The sequence below is a fragment of the Hemitrygon akajei genome, chromosome 7 (assembly GCF_048418815.1).
Source record: "Hemitrygon akajei chromosome 7, sHemAka1.3, whole genome shotgun sequence".
NCBI lineage: Eukaryota > Metazoa > Chordata > Chondrichthyes > Myliobatiformes > Dasyatidae > Hemitrygon > Hemitrygon akajei.
Genome location: NC_133130.1, coordinates 28,130,995 through 28,155,699, shown reverse-complemented (window position 1 = coordinate 28,155,699; position 24,705 = coordinate 28,130,995). Strand labels below are relative to the sequence as shown.

Below are 24,705 nucleotides of genomic sequence, written 5' to 3'. Positions count from 1 at the left end.
TTTCAGTATTTTAACTGGCCACAAAACTACAATTCAGCCCATAAGATTTGTGCTCCTCCAATTTGCTAGCCAAATATTATGCTTCCAAGCCTATTCCCATACCTTAAATTTTGTTATTTCATGTATTTATCCCCTCCTCTATTATAAGCTAATAAAAATTCTTCTTCCATGCTGTTTCTGTTAAGTTAAATTACATTCTAATGTTCTGTTAAAACCAACCAAATTTTGTTCCCATTATAAAAATATTGTAATTTTATATATTTCAATTGGCTCTTCTGCTATCTTTCTTCCTCAATCTATCCTTCTTTGTAATACAGATCTGAAACCTCTCAATTTCAGCCAGCCTACAGAACCCTTTCCCTGCACTGCTAAACTGTAAGAAAGTGGCCCTCTCAAACACTGAGTCACTAAGGATGCAATGAATACTTTTCAGGACCAGTAGTTTAGAATGCGGAGTATTTGTTATATATTTTTTAATCCAATAACTTGAACTATGAAATACCATGTTATATTAGGAAAAGGCATCTCTTGGTATAAAGATGTTCCATATGCAACCAGGAAAGATTCAAGTTCAATTGCTAGGTAATATATAGATTTGAGCTAGAATTTAAGTGTATAATGGTACAAAAGGAGTTACAAAAACTTATGAGTGGAGAAAAGAATGCCATGGTTTGTATACCTACCTGTGGTACAACACAAGTAAAAATTCACAAAAATCAGTACCAAATAAAAAGTACAGCATATGCATTAATAGTAAACAACTAAATGACTACAGCTCCTCAAAGCTTTGGGGGCACAGATTTAATCCTAGCCTCTTACTGTGCAGAATTTGTATTTCCACTCTAGGTTCTATGGTTTCCTCTCATATCTAAAGACATTAAGGTTAGTGAATTGATTACTGTAAATTATCCCTCCATGTGAACAAAATGAATCACGGGGGAGAGAATAAGGAGGCAGATGGATTGCTGGTTCCTGGGAGGGAACTGATTGGCCAAAAAGCTTATTTCTATATTATAATTAATATTCTATATTTCTGCTCTTAAAAGAATGAGATGGCCTTTTCTTACTGTTTGATGGCTATTCTATTTTACTGCAAATACAGTAATCCTGTTTTAATATTATTTGGGTTCAGTAACTCAACAATTAAGAGCCCAAGTCTGCAAGCCAAGTGTGGAACTGCCAAATACAGCACTCATAATTAACATTGCAGTCATCTTGGACAGCTTCAAAGGAATTACTGGCAATCGCAATCCCAAGAGGAATTTGTTGAAAGCTAAACTTAAGTCTGATTCTTTTTACATTTAACCACTATGGTTCTAATAAAACAAATAATTTGCACTTTCAAATGAACCCATTATTATTGTGATCTGAAATTATGTTACTCTGTTCTTCAACTCCACTGAGCCTTTCACTGTCAAAGAATGAAGATGTATTTTTGCTACAATACACATCCAATTTGGTACATCTCATTCACGCCATTGCCTTACTCGGATGCGGCTCCAGCAGGAAAGAAGTATGCAAAGCTTTCTGCCAACTGTTCTTCTGATATGATGTAATTATGGTGCACTGGATTCTTGCTTGGTTTGATGCCAGCTTTTTTTAAGAGAGCAATTCCATCTGCAACAATGTCAAGACAACCTCCAAAACCTACAGCAAGACCAAATGAAAAAGAGGTAATTATTAAAAGTTAGCGATGTAGCAGCTCACATGTGCATGCTATGTCATATCAAAGAGATAAAAATGCTCAGATAGTTAGGAATATCTCAAACTCATTTCTGAAACAGTTCCTGGGGACACAAAAATTCAGAGGAGGAGACTCTCACAGTTTGTTATCTCACCTGAAAGATGTCAGTGCAACACTCATTTCTACATAATAGACTACAGAGATATGTCAACTAGGAATTTTGTTTGTGAATCACTAACCTTTTGTTCGGATGCAAATTATGCAAAATACAAGCCATATGACAATATCCCAATTTTGAAAAGATGCCGATTGTGCAAGATAGCATGTTAGAATCGTAACAAAAGCAATGACTGCGTTTGAAAGGAACTGTGAAACATTGAATGAAGTCAAAATTTTGAAGGAGACATGGTCAGAAATATTAATCCAAGATGAGAGGCCTAAGAGGAGTAAAACAGTCGGGATACTCCTTCCACAATGAAAGCAGCAGAAACATAAGAACAACCAGAATAGCTTTATGCTGAGTAAAAAAGCTAACAGTTGGAAAACAAGAGGAAGAGTACAATTTAAAAAGCAAACACGAGGAAATCTGCAGATGCTGGAAATTCAAGCAACACACACAAAATGCTGGCCAGGTAGCATCTATAGGGAGAAGCGCTGTTGATGTTTCGGGCCGAGATCCTTCGTCAGGACTAACTGAAAGGAAAGATAGCAAGAGATTTGAAAGTAGGAGGGGGAGGGGAAAATGAAGAAATGATAGAAGACCGGAGGGGGTGGGGTGAAGCTGAGAGCTGGGAAGGTGATTGGCAAAAGGGATACAGAGCTGGAGAAGGGAAAGGATCATGGGACAGGAGGCCTAGGGAGAAAGGGGGAGGGGAGCACCAGAGGGAGTTGGAGAACAGAGAGAGTGATGGGCAAAAAGAGAGAGAAAAAAGAGGGGGAGGAACTATCAAGGATGGGGTAAGAAGGGGAATTAACAGAAGTTAGAGAAGTCAATGTTCATGCCATCAGGTTGGAGGCTACCCAGCCGGTATATAAGGTGTTGTTCCTCCAACCTGAGTGTGGCTTCATCTTGACAGCAGAGGAGGTCATGGATAGACATATCAGAATGGGAATGGGACGTGGAATTAAAATGTGTGGCCACTGGGAAATCCTGCTTTCTCTCTCTTTTTGCCTATCACTCTGCCTGTTCTCCATCTCCCTCTAGTGCTCCCCTCCCCCTTTCTTTCTCCCTAGGCCTCCCGTCCTGATGCACCATCAATAACTCACGCTGAGACTTAGGAAGTGAGATATCGGCTTTTATTGACTGAAGAACAGCACTACATCCTGGGAAAATGAGAGAGAGCAGCAGACCACAGTCGCCTTTATACAGGGGTCTGTGGGAGGAGCCACAGGAGCAGTCAGCAGGGTCTGTGGGAGGAGCCACAGGAGCAGTCATACAGGTATATCTAGTTCACCACATTCTAGTTCACCACACGTCCCATGATCCTTCCCCTTCTCCAGCTCTGTATCCTTTTCAGCAATCACTTTTCCAGGTCTAAGCTTCACCCCACCCCCTCCAGTCTTCTCCTATCATTTCGCATTTTTCTCTCCCCCTCCTACTTTCAAATCTCTTGCTATCTTTCCTTTCAGTTAGTCCTGACGAAGGGTCTCGGTCCGAAACGTCAACAGTGCTTCTCTCTATAGATGCTGCCTGGCCTGCTGTGTTCCACCAGCATTTTGTGTGTGTTGCAGGAAAAGTACCATATTGCCTTCTATGAACCATTCTCATCTTCTTGCATTTACACCAGCTCAGAAATGTACATGGAGATAGGAATTACTCCAGTTAACCATTATTTTTGTGTCACATTCAGATATCTCGAACTCCAAACATCAGTGATTTTGATGGCCAACGGTTGTGCCATTACAGTGAGAAATGGTGAATTTCATCACCAATATTTGCTTTCACTACAAAGTAGCTCCTGATATATCCAAAATGATTCACAGCTTACAGAATCTTGTTAGGACCTTTATTGTTGAATTGTACAACCAGGGCAGGCTGTTGGAGGATCTTTGTCTTGCAATTGTTGAGTATAATATCAATTTTCTTGGATATTTCAGTGAATGCATCAATGAGAACTTGTAAGTCAATTTTTGAACATGCATATATCCCAGTGATGTCTGTGTACTGCAGCTCACTCACTCATGTTACATGATATTGGCTCTCGTGTAAATATAATATAGGTTGAACAGGTTATCATTTGTCTCTGTCTTTTGTCCCTGAACTCTGGGTTTTTAAAGTAATTGTTACCTTGACAAATTTTATCTTCATCCAAGCACATCTTATGAGAAAAGATTGAGAGAGCTAGGGCTTCTCTCTTTGGAGAGGAGAATGAGGATAAGAGCTGGTTTGATAGAGGTGTACAAGAGGATAAGAGGCATAGATTGAGTGGACTATCAATCAATATTTTATGATAATTGGAGGAAAGTATTATGGGGGGGGGGGGGAATGTCAAGTTTGATTTTTCACACACAAAGAGTGGTAAACATACGGAAAGCCCTGCCATGTGTGATGGTCGAGGCAGATACATTGGGAGCATTTAAGAAACTTAGTTAGGCACATGAAGGACAAAAAAATGGATGGCTGCATTAGATTGATCTTCAAGTAGATTAAAAGGTCAGCACAACATTGTGGACTGAACAGCCATTACTGTGCTGTTCTGTTCTATGTACAACTTCCTTTACCCCTCCAGCTTAACATGCTTGCTTTCTCACTTTTCTGAATCTGATGACAGATCCTTGATCCAAAATGGCAACTATTCTCTCTCCACTAACGTTGATTGTCTAGCAGAATGTTTGGAGCATTCTTTTGTTTTGGGGGTCCTGTCCAGCACTGGTAACTTTGCTCCAAATCAAACTCTTTTAAAGTTTGCAATCCAATTTTATTGTCACCAAACAAAATAAATTTTATAATTTATCTTCTCAAGGGCAACTAGGGATGGGCAATAAATACTGGCTTAGCTGGCAGCACCCACATCCTGTAAATGATTTTAAAAATATATTTATTATTTTCCAATGTTGTGAATATTTAGAAGTACTGTAGTGAGAAAACTTGAGGTATGTCAAAAGGCAAGGTGGGTTTGTGACAATCAAGTGTATTCAGAAGAGTTGTGGGACATCACTCTATTATATTACACAAGCCTTTCCACAGTGTCTCCAGAACCATGCCCAAGCCAGCATGATCAGCCTTTTAGCTCCAAAAAATGTTCAAGGAAATGGGGAATGTAAGCAGCAACTATAGGCACTAATCATCACTGGGGAAGCTCCAGGATCTGTTTCCCTTTCCAGCTCAAGGTGATGCTGATCTGCTTACTATTTCAAGGAAGTGCAAAGTGGAAACTTGGAATATCCCCCCATGTTATTTGCATGCTTACATAGTAGAATCAACAGAAATCTAATATATGATTGTGAATTTGAGGTTTGATGCTTGAGAATTCTTCAATAAGAAAGCTAAGCTATCTCCTCAAATATCATTGTTGCTAGATAACATGGATCCTCTTAATTTGCTGTTTTATGAGACCTTTCATGGGAAGCTTACTTCAAGTGAGGCAGTGAACATTACAGGATCACTGCTAAATACTAACTCCATGCCATAACTCTGGAGGAAACACAAGCACGGCTGCACAGGCCACTCTTCGTGGAGAGACTGCATTCCAAGAACACAGGCTATATCTTCATTTTCTGAAATGCAAAGCCATGTCATCTACATGTCAAGAAATGAGAGTTTTAAATAAATTGTGTTAATTTATTTATTATTTTGTTCCCACTTAAATTCTACGACAGTAAAGTTTATGCTCTAAAGTTTATGCTGAAATGTGAGATGCAGGATAATGATTCAAAAATTCGGGCATGACAAATTTCCTGAACCTAAACAGATCTAATATGAAGTCGCCTATAAGTCCTAAACTACAAGCTACAGCAAGTTTAAAACAAAAATTAATTGCAGGCTTCCTTTTTGACCTCCAACACTTCCTTTAAGTATTAGAGGTTAAAGTGAGATAGATCAAATTATTCAAATTCCATTACCACTATTTATTTATTATCACTATAAATAAATAAATCCAAAGTATTTATTTTGAGTAATACAATTAACAAAAATAATCAAGACTTGATCTTGTATGCTTTACTTTTTTTTCTCCATTTACAGTAATGCTGGCCCTAATAAAGTTAAGAACTATTGATTTTGACAGCTAATGCATCCAGAATTCAACAGAAATAAAATAAACAAGCAGATTAACAGTTTGAATTAGTCATAAAGGCACTTTGGGATTCACCTCATGCAAAAACAATCAACTCTGATGCAGTAATTTAAATTACCATTGCTCAATTAGCATTTTTGAAGTTAGTCAAGTTAGACTCAACTAAATACACACATAAATAAGTTGAAACAAGTTAAATAGTCTGTAAATTAACAAAAATTATTTGTCTTTTATACTACAGTCTCCCAAGTTTCATAGTTTGCTTTTTCTGTACCACGAGTCCAATTCCCCCTCCCTTTTTACCACAGCTTTATTTATACAGAATTAATTTTTAAAAAACACATATCCACAGCTTGCACTCTATTCATATGCAGCATTCATCTTTGTTATTAAGATCAGCATGTCGGGGCCTGAGGCGAGGTACAGACCGGTTCAGATTGCTGCTCCACAATGTTTGCTCAGCTCTGTGCTCAACTATGCAACTCTCTTGTGGACTTCAGTTCAGAAACCTATTTGCTTGCACTTTTTTTTTCTAGCCATTGGGTGCTCCAACAGTCTTTTTTAAAAAGTGGGCATGATGATTTTTTTCCCTTTGCACATTGGGCGTTCAATGGTCTATTTTTAATATGGGCTCTTTTGGGTTTCTTCGCTTCGTGACCGCTTGTTAGGAGGCGAATCTCAAGGTTATATAATGTATAAATAAATATATATCTGATAATAAATATACTTTGAACTTTTAATTTGAAGATTGTATTCCCGTTTTTGTGTGGTTACAGAACTTAAACATGATTATCCAAGTGCATAAAAATTGGCCTTCTCAGATAAAGTTTGTCCATTACTGGTACACAGCAAGAAATTATGCTGCTCATCTTATGATACAAGTAGTTTTATGATACATAAACCATCAAAATTAAGATCGTAAAACATAAGAACACAGGAGCGGCATTAGGCTATTTGGCCCACCAAGGCAATACACACAAAATGCTGGAGGAATTCAGCAGGCCAGGCAGCATCTATAGAAAAAAGTAGTCGACCATTCGGGCCAAAACCCTTTGGAAGGTCTGGATAAAAAAAACTGAGGAGTAGAGTTGAAAGGTGGGGGAGGGGAGAAAGAAACCCAGGCAATAGCTGTAACTTGGAGGGGGAGGCATGAAACAAAGATCTAGGAAAATGATTGGTGAAAGAGACAGAAGGCCATGGAAGAAAGAAAAAAAATGGGGGGGGGGAGGAGCACCAGAGGGAGCCAGTGGGTGGGCAAGGAGATAACATGAGAGGGACAATGGGGATGGGTAATGGTGAAGGGCGAGGGGAGGGGGGTAAGTTTGAGAAATCAATATTCATGCCATCAGGTTGGAGGCTAACCAAATGGAACATAAAATGTTGTTCCTCCAACCTAAGTGTGGCCTTATTCCAACAGTGGAGGAGGTCCTGGATGGACGAATGGGAATGGGAAGCGGAATTAAAATGGGTGGCCGCTGGGAGATCCCACTTGTTCTGGCGGATGGTCTCCCAATCTACATCGGGTCTCACTGATATACAAGGGGCCACACCGCAAGCGTAGAGTCACCAGTGTAGGTTTGTAACGTAGACCGAATACAGTATATGACCCCAATAGATTTACAGGTGAAGTGTCACCTCACCTGGAAGGACTGTTTGGGGCCCTGAATGGTAGTGAGGGAGCAGATTGAGAAAGGAAAGGGAAGTGTTGGAATGGACCAGGTGAATTTGAGAGCCAGGTGGAAGTTGGAGGCAAAGTGGATGAAATCGATGAGTTCAGCACAGGTGCAGGAACAGCACCAATGCAGTCGTTGATGTAGTGTAGGGACAGTCACCAGTGTAGGCTTGTAACATAGACTGTTCCACGTAGCTGACAAACAGGCAGGCATAGCTGGGACCCATGCAAGTGCCCATGGCTACCCCTTTTTCACCCTTGGCCCACCAAGGGTTCACTCTCATGAAAGATGTTCTAATGTCAGCCTCTGAGACAGATTTACAGGGTAGTTTTATTCTTCTTTTCAAAGCATGCACAAAAGCTCATGTGGAAGTAAAGCATTACAGCCATTCATGACATTAGGTTTCATCTTGTAGGAAGTAATGCCCTGCAAACCCTGCAGAGCTGATGTGCATCCAATTCCATCTCTAACCTCAATTGGAATTGTTTTATCACTCTTAACATAGCCTTCCATAGATCTGGATCACTGGTTTGAACACCACAGATCTAGCCCTCAGCAGATTATCAATTTCCTAGTTCATCTACCACTTTTGATTTGGGTAAGTCTGTTATGTTCTCATTCACACAGATCTCGATGAAGTCGATGACTGACAACTGTGACATATTAATTTAGATCCAAAGATGAATCCCTGAATGTCGTCCAGTCCACCAACTCAAAGCAACGTGCTGATTGTGATGGGCTCTTGATGTATTCCCATCCAACACAACCATGTTTGCTTGAAGCTTTTCAGAACACAAGGACACCCAGGGATCATGGATATACAGCAAATCAAACAGGAGAAAATAGTCTGAAAATTAATAACTTTTATATACACACACCGATTTTATTTGAGTAGGTTATTGAATGATTCATCGACCCTACTTAATACAATTGTTTGAAGAGATCGAGAAATAAAACTGCAGATACTGTAAATCTAAAATATAGGAAATAGTTCACAATTCAGGCAGCACAGGGAAAGAGAAACAGTTCAGTACACATCGGTATAAACAGAATTTCAAACAAGCTTAAAATATGACTTTATAAGGCTCTCAAAACTGGCTCTGGTCTCAACTCTTTCACAGCCCTTTTCTCATAGCAAACCTGCTTCTAAATGCTCATAAGCTCATTAGGTGTTAAGATGATGAGAGGCATTGATCATGTGGATAGTCAGAGGCTTTTTCCCTAGGGCTGAAATGGCTAACACAAGAGGGCAAAGTTTTAAGGTGCTTGGAAGTAGGTACAGAGGAGATGTCAGGGGTAAGTTTTTTCATGCAGAGAGTGGTGAGTGTGTGGAGTGGGCTGCTGGCGATGGTGGTGGAGGCGGATACAAAAGGTCTATTAAGAGACTCTTGGATAGGTACATTGAGCTTAGAAAAATAGAGGGCTATGGGTAACCCTAGTTAATTTCTAAAGTATGTACATGTTCGGCACAGCATTGTGGGTCGAAGGGCCTGTGTTGTGCTATAGGTTTTCTGTGTTCTAAGTTTCTAAGTCCTAAGCCCATATCCCTATTTAAAATTATCACCTTTGCTTAGTATCTCTGCTTGGGAATAGCCAATGTAACCTCAAAGTTTAAAAGAAGAGGTAGAGAGAAAACCGAATTATTATCCACTTAGCCGGATGCTGGTGGCAGAAAAAATGCTCAAGTCTATTAGAAAAGATGTAATAGCAGCACACTTGCAGATGAGTGAAAATGGACTGTTTTTGTTCTAATTATGATTTTTCTAATGTAAACTGAGAACAATTTATGCTTTTCTTATGAATGCTATGTGATGCCGATGTTTGTCAATAACCTGTGGATTTTTGTACTTGTGTATTTGACAATAAACTTTGAAAGTAGCAGGATCAGATGAAGTCATTATGGATTCAGGAAAGAAAATTCATGCTTGACAAACTATATGGAATTTTTATTTTGAGGATATAATTGACAATGTATGTGGTGTATTTAGACTTTCAGCAGCTATCAGTACAGTCATATGAAAAATTGAAGCACACGGGATTAGGGATAAAGTGCTGCAAGTGATAGAGAACTAAACAGTACAGCGCGTGCTTTCCCTTTGCACCACTATGTACACACATATGATGATAATAGTCTAACTAATCCTATCTGCCTGCACATGATCCATACCCCTGCTTTCCCTGCTTGTTCATGCATCTATCTAAATGCCTCAAACACTGCATCTATCACCTCCAACGGCTGCACCTATTGGGCGATATAAATAAATTTGCATCAAATGTCCTTTAAGCTTTATTTCTTTGCCCTCTAATATTTAAAATTTCCACCTCGGAAATATAACTCTGAACATTTCCCCTATCCAAGCCGTTCATAATTTTATAATTCTGTACACAGTTCAGAACGTCACAAAAAACAGCTTCTCCTCCACAGATGCTGTCAACACTTGTCACTACCTCAGTGAAGCAGCCAGCACAAAGACCTACTCATCTCAGATATCTTCTCTTCTTCTACCTACCCCACCCCGCCACACCAAATCAGGTAGAAGATACGAGAACCTAAGAGTATTGGCTTCTGAACGGTTCCAAGTATGGTAAGATCTACCTCATCTTGGCCTTGCACCTTATTAACTGTCTGCAGTGCTTTCCCTCTGTAAATGTAATATCTTACTCAACATTCAGATTGGTGCTGGATTCCAGGAGGGGGAATTTCCAGAGTGCCTACGAGATGCCTTTTTAGAGCAGCTCAGGCTGAACCCACTAGGGGATCAGCTATTCTGAATTGGGTGTTGGGTAATGACCCAGAATTGATTAGAGACCTCAAGGTAAAAGAACCTTCGGGCAAGTGATCGTAATATGATCAAATTCACCCTGAATGTTGAGAAGGAGAAGCTAAAGTCAGATCTATCAGTATTACAGTGGAGTTAGGGAAATACCAAGGCATGAGAGAGGATTTGGCCAAAATTGATTGGAAAAGAACAATAGCAGGGATGACAGTACAGCAACAATGGCTGGAATTTCTGGAAGGCACAGGATATATATATATCTCAAAGAGGAGAAGTATTCTAAAGGAAAGATGACACAACCATAGCTAACCTGAGAAGTCAAAGACAACTTAAAAGTCAAAAGGGAGGAATATAATAGAGCAAAAATTAGTGTGAAGTTAGAGGATTGGGAAACTTTTAAAAACCAACAGAAGACAACTAAAAATGTCATCAAGGTAAAGATGGAATACAAAAGTAAGCTAACCAATAGTAGTAAAAGAGGATACCAAAAGTTTCTTCAGAGACAGAGTGTAAAAGAGAGGTGAGCGTAGATATTGGACTGTTGTAAAATGATGCTGGAGAGGTAGTAATGGGAGGACAAAGAAATGACAGTCAAACTGCATAAGTATTTTGCATCAGTCTTCACAGCAGAAGACTGTACCAGTATGGTGAAAGTTCCAGGTGTCAGGGATCATGAACTGTGTGAAGTTACCATAACTAGAGAGAAGGTTCATGGGAAACTGAAAGGTCTGAAGGTAGATAAGTCACCTGGACCAGATGATGTACACCCCAGGGTTCTGAAAGAAGTGGCTGAAGATTTCTTGCAGGCATTAGTAATGATCTTTCAATCATCGCTATATTCTGGAATTGTTTTGGAAGGCTGGAAATTTGCAAAATGTACTCCACTCTTCAAGAAGAGAGAGAGGCAAAAGAAACTACAGGCCGGTTGGTCTGACCTCAGAGGCTGGGAAGATGTTGGAGTCAATTATTAAGGATGACGGTTTCAGGGTACTTGGAGGCACATGATAAAATAGGCCACAGTCAGCATGGTTTCCTCAGGGGAAAATCCTCACCTGACAAATCTGTTGGAATTATTTGAAGTAATAACAAGCAGGATAGACAAAGAGAAAAAAATCGGTTGATGTTGTGTACTTGGATTTTCAGAAGGCCTCTGACAAGGAGCCACCCATGAGACTGCTTAACAACCTACAAGCCCATGGTATTACAGGAAATATTATAGCATGGATAAAGCAGTGGCTGACTGGTAGGAGGCAGAGTGGGAATAAAGTGAGCCTCCTCTGGTTGGCTGCCCATGACTAGTGGTGTTCCACAGGAGTCTGTGTTGAGACAGATACATTTTACATTATATATAAATGATTTGGATGATGGAATTGATAGCTTTGTTGCAAAGTTTGCAGACGATATGAAGATAGGTGGTGAGGCAGGTAGTTTTGAGGAAATAGAAAGGCTACAGAGGGACTTCAATTAGGAGAATGGGCCAAGAAATGGCAGTTGGAATATAGTGTCAGGAATGGTATGATCATGCACTTTGGTAAAAGAAAGGAAAGGATTGACTATTTTCTAAATAGAGAGAAAATACAAACTGAGACGCAAAGGGACTTGGGAGTACTCGTGCAGGATTCCCTAAAGGTTAATTTGCATATTTAGTCTGCAGTGAGGAAGGCAAATGTGATATTGGCATTTATTTCAAGAGGACTCAAATACAAAAGCAAGTATGTAATGTTGAGATTTTATTGGTGAGCAGTGGTGAAGCATTGGTAAGGCTTCACTAAGAATATTGTGAGCAGTTTTGGTCCCTTATCTTAGAAAGGATGTGCTGAAACTGGAGAAGGTTCAAAGATGGTTCACAAAAATCATTCCAGGATCCAACGACTTATATGAAGAGCGTTTAATGGATCTGGGCCTGCATTCACTAGAATTCAGAAGAATGAAGGGTGACCTCATTGAAACCTATCGAATGGTGATAGGCCTTGATAGAATGAATGTTGTGACGATGTTTCCTGTGCTGTGAGAGTCTAAGACAAGAGGACACAGCCTCAGAGTAGAGGGGTGTCCTTTTAGAACAGAGCTGAGGAGGAATTTCTCTAGCCACAGAGTGGTGAATCTCTGAAGTTCTTTGTCACAGGCAGCTGTGGAGGTCGTCTTTATGTATATTTAAGACAGAGGCCAATAGATTCTTGACTGATCAGGGCATGATGGGATATGGGGAGGAGGCAGAAGATCGGGGCTGAGAGGAAAATTAGATCAGCCAATATGAAATGGCGGAGCAGATTCATTGGGCCAAATGGCCTAATTCTACTCCTATATCTAATGGTCTTATTCTATCATTGTTTTTCCTTGTACTGCCTCAATGCACTGATGTGATGGTTATCTGTATGGATGACATGCAAGACAAAATTTTCCCACTGTAGTCACAGATCACTACAGCAGAATCACACCTTTCAACCTATCTAGTTCATGCTCAACTATTATTCTGGCTAGTCCCACCAACCTGCACTTGGACCATAGCTCTCCATATCCCATCCCATCATGAATCTATCCAAACTTATCTTAATCCACAGTACATGTAATAGTAATAAACCATTTATACTTCGATCAGGTCAACCTTCAGCCTCTGACACTCTCTCTTCCAGCTAATGCACTCAAATCCAGGAAACATCTGCACCCTCTTTTACCTTTCTATAGTATGGGGACCCAAACTTCATACAATATCCACAATGTGACCGAACCAAAGCTTCAATAAGCTGCAATGTGGCTTGTCAACTTCTGTACTCAGCACCCTGACTAACATCCTACCCATCTGTGTTGCCACTTTCAGAAAAGTATGGACTTTTAAGCAGCTGGCTAACAGAAAACAAAGTGTAGGAATAAGCAGATCTTTCCTGAGTAGCAGATTGTGAACACCAAGGTATCACAAAGATCAGTATTGGAACTCCAGACATTCACAATACATATAAATGATATTGAAGAGGAAATTAAATGCATTTCCAAGTCTGCAGACATTACAAAGCTGGTAATGAGGAGGATGCTTCAGTTTGATTATGACAGGTTAAAGGGAATGGGAAGATACATGATATTGCAAATAAATGTGTGATTACGCACTCTAGTGGCAAAAATAGGAAGGCAGATGTTCACTGAACTGCAATAGACTGGCAGAGGGGCGGTGTAACAAAGCAGTGACTGGTTATGGTAGCAGGATACAGCAGGCTTTCAGAGCAAGAGAATTCAGGCTTTGGAGCAGGGATGTTGTGCTGCAATTGTATGGGGCCACACCTTAAGTAAAATATGCAGTTTTGGTCTCCTTATCTGTTTTTGCCATACGGGAAATTCAGTGAAGGTTCACCACACTGATCAAGACTGACATATGAAGAGTGAATGGATCAACTAGTGTTCACTACAAGAGGGAATCTTGTAGAAACTTTCAAAATGCTAAAAAGTTAGGATCAGTTAAATAGAACACGCAACAGTACAGCAGAGGAACAAGCCTTTTGGCCCAAAATGTTGTGCCAAACAAATTACATTAATAATCAAAGGCCCAAATAATCTAATCATTTCTGCTTGCACAATATCCATTTCCTGCACACTCATGTGTTTAACACGTGTCATGTGTTGAACACATCTACTGTGTTTGCCTGTGCCACCAACTCAGGCAGCACATCCCAGGCTCCCCAACATTCTGTAAATCAAACCCTGCCCCCCTCACCTTAAATGTATGCCTTCTGGTATTAGACATTTCAACCCTGGGGAAAAGATTCCCTATCTATGCCTTTCATAATCTTATAAACCACTGAGGTCTCCCCTCAGTCTCTATCGCTCCAGAGAAAACAAACCTAGTTTGCCTAAGCTCTCCTTCTAGTACATGCCCTCCAGAATCCTGATAACAATTAGGCCACTCGGCCCATTAAGTCCACACTGCATTCCATCGTGGCTGATTTATTATTCCACTCAACCCCCATCCTCCCGCCTTCTTCATGTAATCTGACACCTTGACTAACCAAGAACCTATCAACCTCCACTTTAAATATATTCAAAGGCTTGGCCTCTATATATAGCTGTCCATGGCAATGAATGCTACAGATTCATCACCCTCTGGCTAAAGAAATGCCTTCTCATCTCTGTTCTCAATGAACACCCCTCTATTCTGTAGTTGTGTCCTCTTGTCCTAGACTATAAGAAACATTTTCTTCACATCCACTCTATCTAGGCCTTTTAATGTTCCCCCTCATTCTTCTAGATTCCAGAAAGTACAGGCCCAGAGCCATCAAATGTTCCTCATATGATAACCCAGACTTCTTGAGAATCTGCTCTGGACCTTCACCAATGACAGCAATCTTTTCTTAAATAAGGGACCCAAAAACTGCTCATAATATTCCAAGTTCAGTCGACCAATGCCTTAGGTTCCACAAAGAAGGTTAGTTAGGAAGGTTCAATTGTTAGGTATTAATATTGAAGTAGTAAAATGGATTCAACAGTGGCTGGATGGGAGTTGCCAGAGAGTAGTGGTGGATAACTGTTTGTCAGGTTGGAGGCCAGTGACTAGTGGTGTCCCTCAGGGATCTGTAATGGGTCCAGTTTTGTTTGTCATATACATTAATGATCTGGATGATGGGGTGGTAAATTGGATTAGTAAGTATGCAGATGATACTAAGGTAGTTGGCATTGTGGATAATGAAGTAGGTTTTCAAAGTTTGTAGAGAGATTTAGGCCAGTTAGAAGAGTGGGCTGAAAGATGGCAGATGGAGTTTAATGCTGATAAGTATAAGGTGCTACATTTTGATAGGAATAATCCAAATAGGACATACATGGTAAATGGTAGGGCATTGAGGAATGCAGTAGAACAGAGTGCATTCTAGGACAGATCTAGGAATAATGGTGCATAGTTCCCTGAAGGTGGAATTTCATGTGGATAGGGTGGTGAAGAAAGCTTTTGGTATGCTGGCCTTTATAAATCAGAGCATTCAGTATAGGATTTGGAATGGAATGTTAAAATTGTACAAGGCATTGGTGAGGCCAAATTTGGAGTATTGTGTACAGTACTGGTCACCGCATTACAGGAAAGATGTCAACAAAATAGAGAGAGTACAGAGGAGATTTACTAGAATGTTACCTGGGTTTCAGCACCTAAGTTACAGAGAGAGGTTGAACAAGTTAGGTCTTTATTCTTTGGAGCGTAGGAGGTTGAGGGGGAACTTGATAGAGGTATTTAAAATTATGAGGGGGATGGATAGAGTTGACGTGGATAGGCTTTTTCCATTGAGAATAGGGGAGATTCAAACAAGAGGACATGAGTTGAGAGTTGGGGGCAAAAGTTTAGGGGTAACACGAGGGGGAACTTCTTTACTCAGAGAGTGGTAGCTGTGTGGAACACGCTTCCAGTAGAAGTGGTAGAGGCAGGTTCGATATTGTCATTTAAAAAAAAATTGGATAGGTACATGGACAGGAAGGGAATGGAGGGTTATGGGCTGAGTACAGGTCAGTGGGACTACGTGAGAGTAAGCGTTCAGCACGGACTAGAAGGGCTGAGATGATCTGTTTCCATGCTATAATTGTTATGTGGTTATATGGTAATAAAACCTCAGCATCACATCCTTGCTCTTACGTGCTAGTCCCCTCAAAACGATTGCTAACATTGCATTTGCCTTCCTTACTACCAACTCAACCTGCAAGTTAACCTTCAGGAAATCTTGCACAAGGACTCACAATTCTCTTTGCATGTCTGATTTTTGAATTATTTTCCCCCCATTTAGAAAATAGTCTATGCCCTTATTCCTTCACAATACTCCTGATAAACCTCTTTTGCACCATCTCCAAAATTTCAACATCCTTCCTATAATGCAGTGACCAGAAGTAAATGCAATATTCCAAATGCAGCCTAATTAGTTTCATAAAGCTGCAATGCATCTCTGACTCTCAAATTCATTTCATGGACGAATAAATCCAAGCCTTTGTATGTATGTTTTAACACCCCGTTAACTTACAAAGCCACTTTCGAGAAGCTATGAACTTGGACCCCAAGATCCTTCTGCACATAAACACCCTTAAGGGTCTTAAGAGACAGAGTACTGCCTCTTCACATCTGATCACCCAAGTGTTACACTTCACATTTGGCTGGGTTAAACTCCATCTGCCATTTCGCAGCCCATATATGCAACTGATCTATAACCCAATGCATCCTTTTATACTATTCACACCACCACCAATCTTCATATCATCTACAAACTTCCTAACTCACCTATCTATATTTTCATCCAGGTCATTTATATACATCACAAATAGTGGAGATTACACCTCAGATCCCCGCAGAACACCACTAATCACAGACCTCCTGCCAGAATATGTCTCTTCAACCACGACCCTCTTTTTTCCATGGGCAAGCCATTTCTGAATCCAAACAGGTGGCTCCCAGGCATCAAAATCTTCTGGATGAAACTCCCATGAGAGACCCTGTCAAAGGCTTTACTAAAATCCACATCGTCAACATTCACATCTCTACCTTCAACAATCACCTTTGTTAACTCCTCAAAAAAAAACTCAGTCACGTTAGTAAACGGCTTGCCCAGCATGGTCATGTTGACTGCTCCTAATTAGGGTATGGTTTTCCAAATACTCAAATGTTATCCTCAAGAATCCTCTTCGATTACTTCCCTACCACTGACATGAGACTTACTAGTCTATTGTTTCCAGGATTATCCCTATTTCCTTTCTTGAACATTAGCTATTGCCAGTCCTCTGGGACCTCACTTGTGGCTAGAAAGTCCATCTCCCACCCCGCATCCTCATCACATTCTACAGGGGTTGTATTGAGAGTATCCTGAGCAGCTGCATCACTGCCTGGTTCGGAAATTGCACCATCTCAGATCACAAGACCTTGCAGTGGATAGTGAGGTCATCTGAGAAGATCATCAGGGTCTCTCTTCCCGCCATTACAGACAGTTACTCTACACGCTGCATCCACAAAGCAAACAGCATTATGAAGGACCCCACGCACCCCTCATACAAACTCTTCTCCCTCCTGCCGTCTGGGAAAAGGCACCAAAGCATTTGGGCTCTCACGACCAGACGATGGAACAGTTTCTTCCCCCAAGCCATCAGACTCCGCAATACCCAGAGCCTGAACTGACACCTTACTGCCCTATTGTCTTGTTTATTATTTATTGTAATGCCTGCACTGTTTTGTGCACTTTATGCAGTCCTGGGTAGGTCTGTAGTCTAGTGTAGTTTTTTTGTGTTGTTTTTTTTACGTAGTTCAGTGTAGTTTTTGTACTGTGTCATGTAACACCATGGTCCTGAGAAAACGTTGTCTCATTTTTATTATGTACTGTACTATTTTGTTATGGTCAAAATGACAATAAAAAGTGACTTAGCTTGAAAGGATACAAAGATAACGGTCAGCAACCCAGCAATCTCATCCCCCTCCTCTCTCAGTAATCTGGGGTATATCCCATCAGACCCTGAGGAATTATCCACCTTAATATTCTTTAAGACACAATGCACCTTCCTTTATCTCAAAAAAACCCTAGTAAATTAGCATGCTCCACACTGATCTTCCTATCTGCTATGTCCTTCTTAACAAATACTGAGGCAAAGTTCTCATTTAGGACCTCATCCATATCCTCCACCTCCTTCATACAAAATCGCTCCTTTATCCTTGAGTAGCCCAATCCACTCCCAAGTTATCCTCTTGCTCTTGAGGAAAGTATAGAATGCCTTAGAATTCTCTTTAATCCTATCTGCCAATGACTTTTCATAGCCCCAATTGGCTTTCCTAATTCCCTTCTTGAATTCTTTTCTGGCTTCTTTGTAATCCTCAAGTGCTCTATATGATTTTAGCATCCTAAACCTTCCTATTTCTTTCTAACTAAATTCTACATCTCACTTGACATACAAGATTCTCTTGTATTGCTATTCTTGTCCTTCCTTCTTACCGGAACCAAACTGTCCTGAGGTCCATTCAGTTGGTCTTTAATCACCCTTCACATGTCAGATGGAGACTTGCCCAAAAACCTCTGTTTCCTATTAGCTTTCTCCACTTCCTACCTAATGCTCTTGTATTTTGCCCTGCTCCAATTTAACACTCTCCAGCAAAGTCCATATTTATTATCTCTAGCCATCTTAAAACTTAAGGAGCTACAAATACTGTGTGGATACACCAAGTATGTTCCCAAATGGCAGGGAGTCCAGGACTAGCGACACTATTAAAGACTGAGATTAGATGAAACTGCAGTGAGCAAAGTGATTCTGAACTGTCATTACTTATTTCTTGCAAATTATAAGTGTCAAAAATTACTGCTTTTATTGGCTCTAATCACAGTGTAACATCTTGGGCGGGGTGGGGAGAGAGAGACTCTTACAATGGCGTTAAGTTTTTGCTTTAATAGTGCTATAGTGCCTTCCAGGAGGGAGCTTCTGGAAAAAGCAATTTGCAGGGTGGGTGCTGTCCACATTGGGCAATATCAACATTGGCTGTCAAGGCAATAAGAACTACAAAAAAAATCTAAGAAATGCACACCTCTGCAAGTTTATGTTTGGTAGCTTCCTACCTACTGCCCTTTCAGCGAGTATTAATAATTTGGTAAACTGCCTTCTCTCTCATCTGCTTTATGATACAAAGCAGACCATATTGTGCAGCATTCAGACCTAAATGACATGCTGTCATAATCCCAGTTCTCATTTTGAGACACTGTCCACAAAATGCTGGAGGAACTCAGCAGGCCAAGCAGCATCTCATTTCGGGCCCAGACCCTTGTGGTATATCATCATCATGTGCAGTGTCATATGAAGTGGGTGATTATGGTCTATCCATGACCATTATTGTTTCTGGTTTGCCATTGATGGGTGTCTCCAGTCATTATCAATATTCTTCAGTGACTGCCTGGTGTCAGTGGTCAGTATAACATGTATACACAAACACACCAAACGTTTCGAAAGAAGCTGCAGGATGTTGTAAATCTAGTCAGCTCCATCTTGGGTACCAGCCTACAAAGTACCCAGGACATCTTTAGGGAAAAGTGTCTCAGAAAGGCAGCTTCCATTATTAAAGACCTCCAGCACCCAGGGCATGCCCTTTTCTCACTGTTACCATCAGGTAGGAGGTACAGAAGCCTGAAGGCACACACTCAGCAATTCAGGAACAGCTTCTTCCCCTCTGCCATCCGATTCCTAAGTGGACTTTGAAGCTTTGGACACTACATCACTTTTTTAAAATATACAGTATTTCTACTTTTGCACATTTTAAAATGATCTATTCAGTATATGTAATTGATTTACTCATTTATTTATGTTTTATTTATTATTATTTTTCTCTCTGCTAGATTATGTATTGCATTGAACTGCTGTTGCTAAGTCAACAAATTTCACTCACATGCCAGTGGTAACAAACCTGATTCTGAGATCAAAAACATTACAATAACGTCTGAGACCTTTTCTCCTTTCTACAGGACTTTGCCATGCAATCACTAGAGATGCTACAAATACTTGTTTCTTTCTTCTCCACCGCATTCCCCCATCCCAACAATCCAGGGCCCACGACAATAGGTACATTTATTTATGTCAGAGAAATGTATGCAATACACATCCTGAAATCATGGCTGTTGCCATTTACATTTCTCCATGATCCACATTAGGTCTCCCTTATTTCCCTTTGATTTTCTCCTCCCTTATTTTCCTTCCCTGCAACACAGCTGTTTCTTCGCCTACGATTTCTTTAACACTGAACCAAAACATTAACTGTTCGCTAATTGTCAGCTGCTGCACACCAGATTTTACTTCTCATCTCCAGCAGGTGTGTTATTTTGCCTCCGAAAATCCCAATTTCATTCAGTGTCCCTGGTCTAGCAACATTATTTATAAATGTTCTTCCAAAGTCCTCAGTATTATTGGCATACATGTCAGCAATTCTGGCTTCGCTGCTCAGCACACTGGACTGATAACAATACACACTAAGATAACAAATATACTGAGTGAATAATTACACACTTTGTTTTTTTAAGTATTTCTTTTAGTTACACTGAGTACTGTTTTTCTAAACAGCAAATTACAACTCAGCAGCAGAAGAGCGTTTAAAGATGCCGTCAGGGTAGATTTTTTTTCCAAGAAATCAACTGCTTTTGGAGAAGTTAATCGCTGGAACGATACACTGACAGGACGTCTCGTTTAACAAAGCTCACTTAACAATCGGAAGCCATCCCATTGCACCTCCGTTTCCTCACCTACTGCCACTCGGGGCCGCCGGTGCAGGTCCACCTTCCTTTCGGCTTTCAGTAGCGACGAGAGCACCGTCTCCAGCCGCAAGTCCAGCTCGTGGTCCACCTGATGCCGGTACCAATAAGCCATGAAGACGGCGCAGACGGAGATGACCACCCCGCACTTGAGTCCGTGGCCCATGGCGAGGGCTGCCGGTGGGTCCGGTGGGTCACCACGGCAACCAGAACGGCAGCCGAGATCGAAACGGAGTTCGCGAGCGACAACCTCCACTCGGGTGGGAGGGGTCGTTACCACGGTAACACACGGGTGACGCTGACCCCGATCCTGCGCGGATTCGTTGAAGTGAAAACAAAACGGGGAGGAAATTAGTCTAAATAAGAACTGGTACAACTGTCAAGATCAAAAAGCACGGATGTGTTTCACCAACAACGCCCCCATATTCCGGGATCGAAAACCCCGGAGACGGTTGTTGCCAAGATTGACCTCCCTATCCACCAATAAGAAAAAACCAGGAAGTCCCGTTGGTCCAATGAGGCTTCCGCTGGGGTCAGAATGGCGTCAAACGAGAACGGTTTAACAATAAAGTCAGTTGGAGCGAGAAAGGGGCGGGACGAGACGAGACGAGCACCGTTCCTTGGCGAATGCGGCTGATTAGCAGGGCGGCTGCCCAATCAAATTGGCCGAGAGATATGTGCCTGCGGGTGTGTTGGAGTTGCGCGTATATCTACGTTGTGCAATTTGACGTCTTCAGCCCAACGTGGCGACCTAGTGAGTTTGGATCACGGATTAAAGAAGTTTGGAAAGAGACTTGTTCATGTTATTGTCTATGTGGCGATTCTTTGGAGGCGTTATCCAGTTAGTTCTACGCTATCAGCATTGTCCAATGTCACTGTTATTGACGGCAAGCTGGGGCTCATGCCAACACTGTGTGGTTAGGGATGGTGGGTGTTAAATATCGAAAGGAATACACTTAATAAAAGAGGAATATAGCATCTTTGAAAGCCATGCGTCTGTTCTCTATCTGCATCGTATTCTATGTCGCATGTTTATTATGGTAACTAGTTTCATGAGTGGGGGCGTGGGAAAAGAGAAGGGAATAAATTATGTATTCTTGCTTTTGTAGTAGCTGGAGGCCGACCGATGTTGAATCTTTTGCTGAACATTCAATTATGCTTAGTTTACACTTGGATATGCTTCAGTTTCATCGATCAAGATTATGTTTGCTAATTGGAAATAAAGGATTGCAGTACATGCCCTTGACTTTTGGAGCAACCACTATTTGAGTGAAGTCACAACATGCGAGTATAACAAATTTGTAGTTTTGCCGGCAGCAGCGGTTGTTTTGACCATGACAGTGGAAATATCACCTATCTCGATGAATGGGCGTTCCGGAGTAGAGGAATGAGAAATCTGGGAATACAAGATAGACAAATCATTGAAAATAGTGCTGCTGGTTAGGAAAGCCATGATAAAAAAAAACATGTTGTTAGGTCACTCCTGATGAAGGGTTTCAGCCCAAAACATCGTCACTACCTCCTCCCATAGATGCTGTCTGGCCTGCTGAGTTCTGCCAGCATTTTGTGTTTTTATGTTGTTAGGTTTCTTTCTTTATTGTTTATTTGGTTTATTAGTAAAGAACAAAAACATGGAAGTTATGCAAGGCCTATACTGAACTCTGCTTAGATCAGAGCTATTAGGAGTTTGAATAGATTTGGCATGTCAACAAATACAGTCAAAAACTTCTATAGTTGTACTGTGGAGAGCATTCTGACAGGCTGCATCACTGTCTGGTATGGAGGGGCTATTGCACAGGACTGAAAGAAGCTGCAGAAGGTTGTAAATCTAGTCTGCTCCATTTTGGGCACTAGTCTACAAAGTACCCTGGACATCTTTAGGGAGTAGTGTCGCAGAAAGGCAGTGTCCATTAAGAACCTCCAGCACCCAGGGCATGCCCTTTTCTCACTGTTACCATCAGGTAGGAGGTACAGAAGCCTGAAGGCACGCACTCAGAGATTCAGGAACAGCTTCTTCCCCTCTGTCATCCGATTCCTAAATGGACATTGAAGCTTTGGACACTACCTCACTTTTTAAATATATAGTATTTCTGTTTTTGCACATTTAAAAAAAAATCTATTTGATATATGTAATTGATTTACTTGTTTATTTATTATTTTATTTATTATTTTTTCTCTCTCTGCTAGTTTATGTATTGCATTGAGCTGCTGCTGCTAAGTTAACAAATTTCACGTCACATGCCAGTGATAATAAACCCGATTCTGATTCTACTACGTATAGTTTTCGGTCAGCTTGTTATTGTTGTGTATTTACACCCTATCTTAGTAGTTAATTTGATAGTATATATCATGACACTATGCTTCATGCTCTGAATATGTCTTTATTTTTCATTCTCACTTCCATGCTCCCTGACATCACGTGTAGCTCTGTCTCAGAATAATGACATCATCACTGTACTTGACAAATGTCAAACATCAACTGACCTTACCATTTTAATACATAACATCCCTCAAAACTTGAGAAATGAACTTCACTGTTTCAGACCACATTCAACTCACTGATTTAACCATTTCAATTCAAAACATATTCTCTGATATGCATGACTGTAACCAACATATTTTCTGTTTCAACTTAGTGATAACTCTGGAACAGAAAACTTCATTTTCATCTTACAATAGTTTTCATTGTTTCAAAACCCACAACCCACAACTCTACTTCAGTACAAAATCATTAAACTTCAGAGGTTGTTATCTAACCCTTTGAGTCTCTACCAGGTTCTCTTTGCCTTCAATATCTGGTATTGTAATGGCTTTTGCTCACTATGAACCTTAGCTTGTTCATAACTGTCCATCATGTTGTCCTGCTGTCCCGGTAGCTCATTGTCAAATGTTTGAATTTCCTCCCGCTTGTCAAAACTCTCTCTTGTGTCGAACTTTTTTACACATGTTCCTTGCATACCGCACTCCAGTTAGAGAAATTGATTTTCTGTTTTGCTCACCACCCTGTGTGTTGTTGAGTTGACAGGTGTGGTGAACTTGTCCACTTTTTCTTGTCGGACAAGCACAGTGCCCCCAACTTTTACAGTAGACTCTTCTGCGCCTCTGTGATTGTCTGCATACAGCTTGTACTTTCCTTTTTGTTCTGTTTCCCAATCTTGTACTTCCATTTCTGCTGCGTGTACCTCCTTGATGTCTGGTAACTTCCCCCTCATTTTGTGGTTGTAGAGAAGTTCAGCAGGACTTCTCCCTGTAGTTGTATGTTCCACCCATCTGTACACAGTCCCATACTTTCTCAGATCATTTCCAGTCAAGTCCTTCTGCTCGAGCAATTCTAATTGTTTTCATCAGGGATGCATTTTGGTGCTTCACTTCACCATCTGACTCAGCCCACTTTGGTGTTTTTTTTCAGGTGTTTTTGAGTCCAATACTCTCATAATATTCCTTGAACTGTTCAGATCTGAATTGAGGTCTATTATTTGATTTGATATATATGGGCAGTCCATGTCATCTGAAAATGTTCTTCAGACTGTCAATAACTCTGCAATTGTAGAGGTCAAAATATCATATTCATAAAATCGGCTGTAGTAATAAACTACTACTAGAATGGAGTGGTTTGCTGGCAATTGTCAGAGCAAATCAACAGCTACTTCCTGCCAGGGACCATCTGGTAATGGTGTCGGTTTTAGTGGTTCTGGAAGGTGGGTCTAGATACAGTTTGACAGCCATGACAAGTTTTGCAGTGCTTCTCAGCTGCTTTATCCATACCAGGCCACCAAACCTTGGTTCTGAGATACTGTTTTGTACCAACTATTCCCAAGTGTCCTTCATGATCTCCAGCGAGTGCCCATGTGTGCAAGGATTTAGGTAACACATTCCCTGTCCCTCTGAGGATAGGATGACCCACTACACACAGCTCATTTGCAATGGGTGCATATGCCTTACAGTTCTCAAAGTGTCTATTCATGATGGCTTTACGCACCTCCTGCAGCTCTGGATCTGTGGCTGATGCTCTCGCCGCCTCTCGTGTTGTCAGGGTTTTAAGCATAGCACTCACAGCTTTGAACCTGACATATTCTTCTGAATCGTGCTTGTCTCTCTCTTCCTGAGCAGTTTCTCCGA

The 24,705-nt window shown here is 40.9% G+C and overlaps 1 protein-coding gene across 1 annotated transcript in view; it reads right to left on the bottom strand.

Moving 5' to 3' along the window:
• Positions 1 to 21,043, bottom strand: part of adpgk2 (ADP-dependent glucokinase 2) — a 40,132-nt gene extending 19,089 nt beyond the window's left edge. The window contains exons 1-2 of the mRNA XM_073050563.1: positions 20,578 to 21,043; positions 1,488 to 1,647 (exon numbers count right to left, since the gene is read on the bottom strand). Coding sequence (XP_072906664.1) covers positions 1,488 to 1,647; positions 20,578 to 20,752 — 335 coding nt within the window. The 5' untranslated portion in view covers positions 20,753 to 21,043. The remainder of the gene's footprint in view (positions 1 to 1,487; positions 1,648 to 20,577) is intronic.
• Between the last annotated feature and the right edge of the window lie 3,662 nt (positions 21,044 to 24,705).